At 37.8% G+C, this 9736-nt stretch overlaps 1 protein-coding gene across 1 annotated transcript; it reads right to left on the bottom strand.

Annotated features, from left to right (window-relative positions):
- Positions 1–3329: 3329 nt before the first annotated feature.
- On the bottom strand, positions 3330–9114 carry LOC113274578 (signal peptide peptidase-like 1). The gene is made up of 4 exons (XM_026523963.1): positions 8982–9114; positions 7823–8666; positions 5305–5505; positions 3330–3726 (listed from the first exon to the last, which is right to left on the bottom strand). The coding sequence occupies exons 2-4, from the start codon at positions 8618–8620 to the stop codon at positions 3610–3612; spliced, it is 1116 nt and encodes a 371-aa protein (XP_026379748.1). The 5' UTR covers positions 8621–8666; positions 8982–9114; the 3' UTR covers positions 3330–3609.
- Between the last annotated feature and the right edge of the window lie 622 nt (positions 9115–9736).

A 9736-nucleotide genomic window follows, 5' to 3' on the forward strand; every position in this document is an offset into this window, starting at 1 on the left:
CTGCACAAGCGCCACATGAATATGACGCGTCTGCTCAGACGGCCAAGTCTAAAATGCAAGACCGCATTTAATGAAGGATAAGAACAAGACTTGGGTAGTTGGGCATCGTCACGGAAGACTCGGACGATCTATACTACGACTCAGAGGCGATGGAGCACGAGGCTCTCCACAGAAGGGAAGCACGATCCAAGGGAGAACGAGACAACTCGGAGGGAGGGCCAAGTATGCCATTGCGAGGGACGGTATAGAACGAGTCTGAGGAAGCCAGTACGATGGAAGACAGCTCACCCAACTCGGACGATCAAGCGAACACAAGTTTATTCTGTCTATAAATACCAGTCCATGTACCAGGAGATGAACAACTTATGTAATCTTAGATGGTATTTCTACAGAGAATTCGTGAGAGAGACTTAGATATAGAAGAGATACGTAACACTTTCAAGGGTAAGACCTTATAATCAATAAGAAAACATCTTCTTCTCCGTGGATGTAGGTCTTCATGGCCGAACCACATTATATGCTTGTGTCAATCTTTACATTTCATGCTATTTACATCTTGTTCATGTTGAATCTTGTATGTTTAAGTAGTTTTTAGTCTTTAATCTTACTTGGGTGTAGTAGTCAGAAAATATGCAGCTACATTTTGGCGCTAGGGAGGTATGAAGATCTAATCTACCTCCCTAACAACAGATCTATGTTGTTTTCATAATCTCTGTAAGAGAAATGTTTTCACACTACAAAGTAGATTTCTGTTGAGATGAATGAGTAGAGATCAAACTCAAAAATGATCTTCACGATCTGAGAAGTCTAGAAGAACCTCAAGATCAACAGATCTACGTTTTTCACTAATTTTCTTTAAGATTTCTTGTTATTTTCAAGATTTTTAAAGTCTTCCTTAAGTAGCTCAGGAGAGTTGTAGATCGGAGTAAATATGGAGTTTTAAACGCTTCGGCGCTCAAACGATCTCCTTCATGAAAGAGCTAGGAAGAGATGTTATTCAGTAGGCTACACAAGGAAGCAATCACCCTATGAGAGTTGAAAAAGACGAACTTTTCATGATGTTCATCATCAAACTCACCATAATCTTGGAATCTCCTTCTTAAAAGTTTAAATTTAAGTCAAGGGGAGGAATTAATGAGTATATAATCAGTCATCAAACTCAAAGTTTGTTTGAAATAATAAGTTAAAAGATGATGAGATATATCTCCTAGAATGGGAAAACGTACTTAATCGTCATAATTAGATTCTTTCCCTATAGGCGTATGACACGTTGAAGGAGATATTTCCTCGAAAAAAGGGGACACGAAAAACACCTTTTCTCAATCATCAACACCTCATGCAAAGAGGGATGTTTTGACATTTTCACATGTCTCCAAAATCTACTGCAAAGTCTTCCTGTACTAATCTGTCCAGACTGAACTATGACTTAGTAATTGCATGTGACCTGCAAATTTATGGTCCCACTTTTCTAAAAGAAAAGACAAATTAAGTATAATTGCATATGTTGCAGGGAAGGTAATGGTGACGCGATGATCTACTCGTGCGAGCCAAGGAGAAAATGGTGGAGCCGAAACAGAAGGACTCGACGATATGGAGCCAGGCGAGGCTCTGATCCCAGGCGAGGGACAACCCGATGACCAATATCGAGAAGGACTAACTGATAATTCAAGCTCCGAAGGCGATGGAAAACCCTTTGATAAGCGTGATGATATTCATCTTACTCAGCCAGGAGGGTTGAGCCGCTTGCCGAGACAAGCAGCAAACAGTGAGGCCAAGAAGGACAACCCTTCAGACCTCGCCGAGCTATATAGAACTTGGAAGCGGCACCAGCCATCAAAATATTTCTCTGGAAATGTGCTAATGAAATCCTCCCAACAGATGCTAAAACTGCAAGCATTCTTCACTATATTGATCCCATATGCAGAATATGCAATTGTGGGAGGAAACAATGGCACATATGTTTCTCAATTGCCCTGCAGCCACTGATATTTGGAAGCACATGTTAGGTGGAAACCATGGTCTCTTTGACCATCAAACTCTCTTCATGGATTGGTTCAATACTTGGTTTCACAATGCAAGCAACAGTGACAAGACCTGTACTTCTGCAACCACTTGCTGGTTCATATGGAAGGCTAGATGTGATCTAGTATTCCAAAATATTACTTCTAATGCTAAGAATACAACTCTCAGCATACAACAACACCTTTGTGACTATAATAGAGTTCACAACTTACCCCACCATGCTCTGAATACTCAGGGGCACACTTATGATAATGATCCCCATATAACAACAACAGGAATCCATGTTGGGATCCCTCCACAAAAGCAGAATTATGGTTTCTTAATCAAAATCTGCACTATTCAGGATCCTAACACTTATCAGTTCTTCTCAGCCCTAACTATCACTGATTTTGCAGGCAACTATGTTGATAGCAGAGGAAACACAGGTCAATGGGGAGCAAGAGGAGCCACATGAGGAGCAGATTTAGCGTTTGGATGGGCAGAGGAAAAGCAGCACATGAACGTCGAAATACATGCTGAAACCAATGACATTCTAGAACACTTCAATGCTCTTTACATCAAAGCTATAAAGGAAAGATTCAGCAGGAACTATCACATGCAAAAACAGATATTGAGTGAAGCAACTGTCTTAAATGTTAAACCTGTAACTTTTGTTTTAATGGGTCTTAAACTTCTGCATATAACCCAAAATCTCCAAGCCTTAAACTTGGCTATTACTTGTAAGAACCTAAACAGCGGGTCAAATATTTTCCTAAACAATGACACCGCGAGCGCTACTATCAATCCAATTTCATAGGCTCTGCTTAAGTTTTCTTAAAAGAAAAAGACTAATAATGCTCTATCCATTACATCCGTTATTGAGCAACCATCAATTATTAAATGCCAAAAAAAATATCTACCTAAAAAGATCCATTATTGAGCAGCCAGAAGAGGAATGGACTATTTTAGGACCATTCTTTTTTTCCATTTAGGACCATTCTTTTTTTATTTTATTTTCAAAATGTGAATTGAGGAATGAATCTACAACTCAGTGATAGTAAATTAGTAATAGAGAAACTGAGGCCCATATTCTGAGCAATTGACAGTCGAAACAAACCCCAATTTTTATGAACTATGATTTTAGGATACCTAAACTTTCAAGGCATACAAAATAGTTTTCCCATCCTAGGTGACCTTATAAAGGGTGTCTATTGTGTAGTTCAATTACCTATATATCCTTGAACCTAAAATCAAAAAATAAACTATCCCATACATCTCTTCTTCTTCCTACAGCCAAACCACCTTCCTTTTCTCTCATATTTCAGTATGCCCAAAATCATAGTTCTTTTTTATACACAGAGGGAGACAGTGGTTGCAGCTATAAGAAGATTTTTCAAGGGAACTTGAACATTAATTTGTTATTACCATGTTCTGTTTTTGCTTTTTTCTTTTAACAAGAACTACTACTACTAGGATTACCAACAACGAGAAAAAGAAGGGAAAAACATAACAACAGCTCTATCCTGTGGAAATTTACAGATATATAGAGGCATGAGCTCGGCAGGAACCACTGCAATAACTATGTTGGAACTTGAAAGAGAGGACAGTTTAGACCTCTGAAACATGTGATTTATCATTCAAGGTTTCTTCATTTCCTTCCCAAAGTTCCACGAGTTCTTTCCTGAACCATGAAATGATCATGACTGGGCCCAATGTCGAAGGAACCTGCATGTCAATCAATGTAGAATCTTAGACAAGACAGTAAGTTAATCAATGTTCTCCTACCAATTAAGAAATAACATGCAAATCAAGAGATTTTAGTAGAACCTCTGCTAAAGTCTGATCAAGGAAACTAGTACATTCTGCTTGAAATTCTGATAGGAAACTGATACATTCTTTTATAGAGATATTGACCTGAGTCGGTTTTACCGATGCAGAATAGGATACATGGCAGATGTAGAAACAAATTGACAGTCTACCATCAAATATGACAAGGATTGATAGCAACCATGAGCACCGTATAAGATCTAGCCAAATATTTATGACCATGGACAAATATGATGAGCATGCTTATTTATCTGGATCTGTGGTACACATAGATGGAAACCGAAACAATCATGTAAACTACATAGATGTACGCATGGCAATCTAAACAATTGGTGATAGGAATCACGAAAACTTCATTGTTCAATTGATCAGTCAGCCATTCATTTTAGGTAGAACCAAACAAACACGAGTATATTGATTCTATGCAAATCAACACAATCTCAGAATATCCCATTTCATATATTTCAAAATAATGCTCGCCTCTTTCTCTTCGTACAATGCCATATGAAAGATGTTTATGATACCCAATCTTTCAAAATAATCACCACCTCTGTTTCAAAGTACAATGCAATTACGTACATCAAAGCTCACAAACTGCACAAAAGATGTTACCATCTGATGTTTATGATGCACCATTGTTTGATGGCACAACCATGAAATATGAGACCAATGCCATCTCTTTACTAGGGGACATATAATCTCAAATGTGAGCATGTACCAGCAGTGTGGGCCTAAACCAACTATCCACATATCTTCTCGTTCTCATTGGTTGGATGGCAGTAGAAGTGATGCAGGGGCATATCCTGCCTAGGGAATTTAATGAAAAGACAGGGTAAGATTCATTTACTTTCCTTTGTATGAAGTTGCTTTACTAAAAGAGGTTAGTGAATTCCTAACAGTTAAGCACATGGGCTGAAACTGACGACTTCAACATTGTTTGCCCTGCGAAGCTTGTCCTGTTTATCTCTGAGTCTCGAACACAATATATAGGCAGGAAAAGAGTACAGTGTCTCTAGTGGTACATTTCTATTCGCAATGAAACATCACGACGAAAAGAGAAGGAAACGTAACTTGCTTATACTAGGCAAAAGACAGGAGTTAACATTAATTTTTTTTCTCAATCAAAATGTCAGGCTACCAAATAATTTTACTTGTTTCTACGTCCGTACATATATCTAAAACATTGTTGCCAAGGTAAACCTAGAAGCTTACATGGTATTGGAGCAGCTAAGAGTTTTAGGTGGAAAGACAAGTCCAATTACTGATAAAACAGTGGATAACAGATGGATATTACAATGTAAATATGGACAGGAAAAAAAAGGTATATACAATATTTATTATATTGGTAACTGTGTGCGTTTCAACCTAAAGTTATTAATAAATTGGAAACAATCAGAAATAACCCAAGGAAATTCCCACGTGTCTAGATACAAGTTCTACGGTGACTAGTGTGTAAATAACGACAAAGTAACGTACCAGATAAAGAAGAGCAGGTTGAGGTGACTGACTCAAGATGCCAGCCGCTAAAGCAGTTACCAGCCCAATAGCATATCCACAAACCGCATACCAGATGTACTTTTGGCCTTTGGTTGAGGATAATTCCATAGGGGTCGCTGAATCCCTGGTCCTTCGATGATCAAAACAGAGAACCAGCGCCAAAAGCATGCCAGGAATAGCCTAAATCAAAAACAAACGTAGGAATTAAGAACCTAGGAAAGAAAACGAAATAATATGTTGAGATTTTGACACCTATTTCGGATGGTAATACTAGTATTTCAGCATTCACTTTAAGAAATAATTTTATTTTCGTTTACGGGACGTTATCAAGTATAGCAGGAAAAATATCAAATTAAAAACGGTGTAAAATAGAATGAAATCTACACTTAATTTGGAAAGAATCAAACACAAAGAAGACGTCTTCTCCTCGAGTTTCAAGGTATTAGATGTTCTAAGTACCCATACTGCTATAAGGAATCTCACGTGACTATTACTCTAGTCAATAGGCAAACAAGAAACCATAAAATACAAGTAGCCAACAGTTACGCCGCCAACATGTTCCAACAATAATAAAACAAACATTTAAAAATCCAAAATCAGTATCTCTTCAATGATAATCCCATTAACACAGGCTTCAGTCAGCGTAACTTGTGATTAGATACCGACCACATTTGCGGCGGAAGTAATTATTGTCAAGTTCTACTACACGGTAACCAATTTGAGGTAGATGTGGGAAACACACCTATCAGAAATCATGGACCCAGATTTCACAGATTATTCTGCGAAATAACAATCAAGGGTCTTTTATATAAACCAAGATCAGAAAGGAAATCGAAACCTAAACCTTAATTCCCCGCCTCTCTCTCACCCTTTCCTCTAGGTCTCCGTTTTTGAGAAGGTGAGAAAGAGGTGACAAATGAGATAGAGATTAAGGTTTAGATAATGACTTTCTCTCTCGTCTTGGATTATATAAAAGCCTTTGATTTGATCGGTATGTAATCATAAGTTTAATATATTTTCTCTATCTGGTTTCAGCCTAATCATATTATAGAAAGTATTGTATTACTTGAGATAAGTTCACTCAAATTAGTAAATAGGGAATACTAACTCGCACCAATTGTTCATCTTAACTAATGAGTGAGGTAGGCAATTCCGGGAAAAAAAAATAGATAAAAAGGTGTGACTGCTCCAGCTCACAGGGTGACTAATCTGACTAATTCCTAGTATTGATTGCACTAGTTTTAATTTCGGATGAATATACCTATATCAGCTAATCATATTCAACTACAAGATAGTAAAGCTGCTCGTTCTGTTTAAGTGGGCTATACATATTATCATAGTGTCCATTGCGATTACTAATTTTCCAATCTTCAACATCGAAAAAATTACAGGTTCACTGCCTCAGTATAATAGATCTGCAACTATCACTCGGTGCAAATTAACTGATATAGGTATATTTTTTGCAGATACCTATGTTTCTACTTTCTGGAGAGTACACCTTGATTAAAGAGAAAGCAGATAAAAAGAAAAGGAGCAGCTTACACCATCTACAATGGAACCAAAATATGGCATGGCATAATTCTGTACGCAATGGATGTAGCCGAAGCTACAGTATGGCATATATGCTATTTTCAAATACCAAATTTGGCATTTTAAAATGGCATATATGCTATACATAACTGGACTCGGCTTTAAATCGAGTGTCTTCAAACTCCTTCTGAGAAAAGGTTTAGTTTAGTGCTCAGACCACATCTAAAATCGAGAAAAGATTCGGTGCTTGAATCCAATCTCAGAATGAGCCTCCCTTCAAAATCCTACTTCACATATAACCAGGCTCAATCTGAATGAGTGTGGTTTAAAATTCTATTTCAGATAGAGCTCGGGCAAGTTCGATGTTTCTACCATATGGAGCACCCTGATGCTAAACCTAAATCTATAGTTAATTGCAGAATACAATTTGCTATCGTAGCTTTTACCATATACCATTGTGGATTATCTTACTAGCTTAGGAATGAAAATTCATGTGCAAACAAGCCTTAAAGCTTATCTGTGCATCTTTACAGGATTGATCGTAAATCCCTACATGACAATGAACAAAACACTCCGAATGCCTGAAAGTAAAAATGAGCTATGAAGACAAAGATATATTTGCAAATTCAATGCCTTCAAGGATTAGAGAGTATAAAAGACATTTTAGTCAAATCAAATAGCTTCAGGTACGTGTAGATAACATAATTGCTTGGCTGATCATGACCACCTCTGGATGCATATATGTATTACCCACCTAAACTCCTACACGAGACAAAACTTAAAACTCTACAATGAATCATATGGTTGGTTTTCAGAGTTGAGCACCAATGCACAAACTCCATACACAATTATAGATATACAGCATGCATTTGCATTGAATTAATATGGTACAAGAACTACACAATGTTACAATTTACATAGTTGCTAACAATGCAGTAAAAAATCAAAAGTAGAGAGAACACCGTACCATATCACCAAGACCAAGCATCATGAAATCCGCCGAATCGCTCCCAGAGCCTGCACCACTCATCAAACTCCTGGGAAACACAATCTTCACTGGCAATTCCAACTTCTTAGTTATCAATTGAAGACCGGGAAGACTCAAACTGTTCGCCACAGTGTGAACAGGATTCGATGCTTGTCGTGTAGCCACAGAAACCATAACATTAGCTCCAAAGAACCTCTCGGAGAAGAAAACCCAGAATATATCATACACGAACAAGCAAACCAAAAGCAATGCACAAATTTTGATATTCGGAAGCCGAACATGACTAACAAACGCAATGCAAATGGATATCCCCAATAAGTTGTTCAATACCCAATGACCAGTAACAAGCCAAGAAATAACAGTCCCTACACAAACCCCAACAAGAACACCTTGTGTCCTAGTAAAAGACTTTGAACAACACCTTGATAAGTACGGGTCAGCAATCCCAAGCTTCGTATTAATAACACTGACATAAGGCGAGAAGCAAAAGTAGAGCGAAAACATTGACGCCACCGCTGTAAATGCAGTGAGAAACTGTGAGACTGACGAGAACAAATAGAACAACAAAATCAAACTACATGAACTCATAATCGGGATCATAAGAGCTTGCGATCGATCTAATGTAATCGACGCTTCAGAGAAATCTCGATTCCTTTCCATTTCTTTCCTATAATACAATGCCCTTTGTGCAGCTGCAAATGTCACTGCAATTGCTGTTAAGATAAGAACCATTGGTGCTGGTGCAAATAAAAACGTTAACTTCCATAAAGACTCCATTTCCCCCACAGAGATCTCTTCCACAGTAGTCAAATTCAAGAAAACCCTACAAAAAAATGAAAACAAAATCTCTTCAAATCAACAAATTCAACAACTAATTTATCAAAACCCCAGTAAAAGAAATCAAATCTCGCACTTCAAATCATGAAATTCAACAGTTATTTGAACAAATTTTTGTTCCTTTGAGTGAAATTGAAGCTATCATGCATGGAATTTTAAGGGGGGGGATCACAAATTAGTGAAATTTACAAGTAAAAATACGTTTTTAAGAGAAGTTTACAATGTGGCAGTGTGATTGAGAGTGAAAATGATGAAATTAGGGTTTTTAATTTGGGGGGGTTTTAGGGGAAAGAGGACTTACCTTGGACCAGGAAGAGATTCTGAGAGACCTAAAAAATTTTTTCCGAAAAGGACTCTCTCCTCTTCTTCTTCTACAATGGGGTTAGTTCCTTTTATTGGTTATTTACTTTGTTTGTCCTCGGAAAACGAAGGAATTACATAAATGCCACGAGTGTAAAATGGGAACTTTTGTATCTGGAAAAATATTTGGGCACTTGGAGTTGAGTTCCTGTTCCGAGGAATTATTCATTTGTTAGGATTTGCAGGGATCGGTTGGATCTGTAACGATCGATTTTAGCTAGAAACCTACTTGTAAACATATTTGGTGCTTAAATTGGTTACAAAGAACTTGTATGAGATTGATGTTGATGTATGCATGACAATTGAAGGCCCGACCCGAGGATCTAGCATTTTCGGGTAGAACATATCTTTTTGATAAGTCTGTGTGAGAAGTGCAAATTGTTGGACCACCACTAGAGCTGTCAACCGGGCAAGCTAGGGTCAACCCGGCCCTAGCTTGACAAGCCATGGACGGGTTAGGATCATCCCTAACTCTAGTACTGTTCATGTACAAGCCCAAAACCCCAACCCTAACCCTAGACGGGTTGGTTCTGACGGGTTGCGGGTTGGCTGGTAAATTTCACTTTATTATTTTTGTGCTAAAAATATGAATATGGTAAACAACCACAAGTCTAAATACTAAAAAGTGCATACCGAAAACAGATTACAGATTCCACAATACAACTAAAACATGATTGAAATGAACCAAACCAAAGT

The sequence above is a fragment of the Papaver somniferum genome, chromosome 4 (genome assembly GCF_003573695.1).
Source record: "Papaver somniferum cultivar HN1 chromosome 4, ASM357369v1, whole genome shotgun sequence".
Lineage (NCBI taxonomy): Eukaryota > Viridiplantae > Streptophyta > Magnoliopsida > Ranunculales > Papaveraceae > Papaver > Papaver somniferum.

Excerpts from the sequence above, each read along its gene's own strand:
- LOC113274578 (XM_026523963.1), bottom strand. The coding sequence starts at position 8,620 with ATGGAGTCTTTATGGAAGTTAACGTTTTTATTTGCACCAGCACCAATG. Across the intron at positions 5,506-7,822 it reads TGCTTGGTCTTGGTGATATG|GCTATTCCTGGCATGCTTTT; the intron begins GTACGGTGTTCT and ends TTTTTGATTTAG. Across the intron at positions 3,727-5,304 it reads AACCTGCTCTTCTTTATCTG|GTTCCTTCGACATTGGGCCC; the intron begins GTACGTTACTTT and ends ATTGACATGCAG.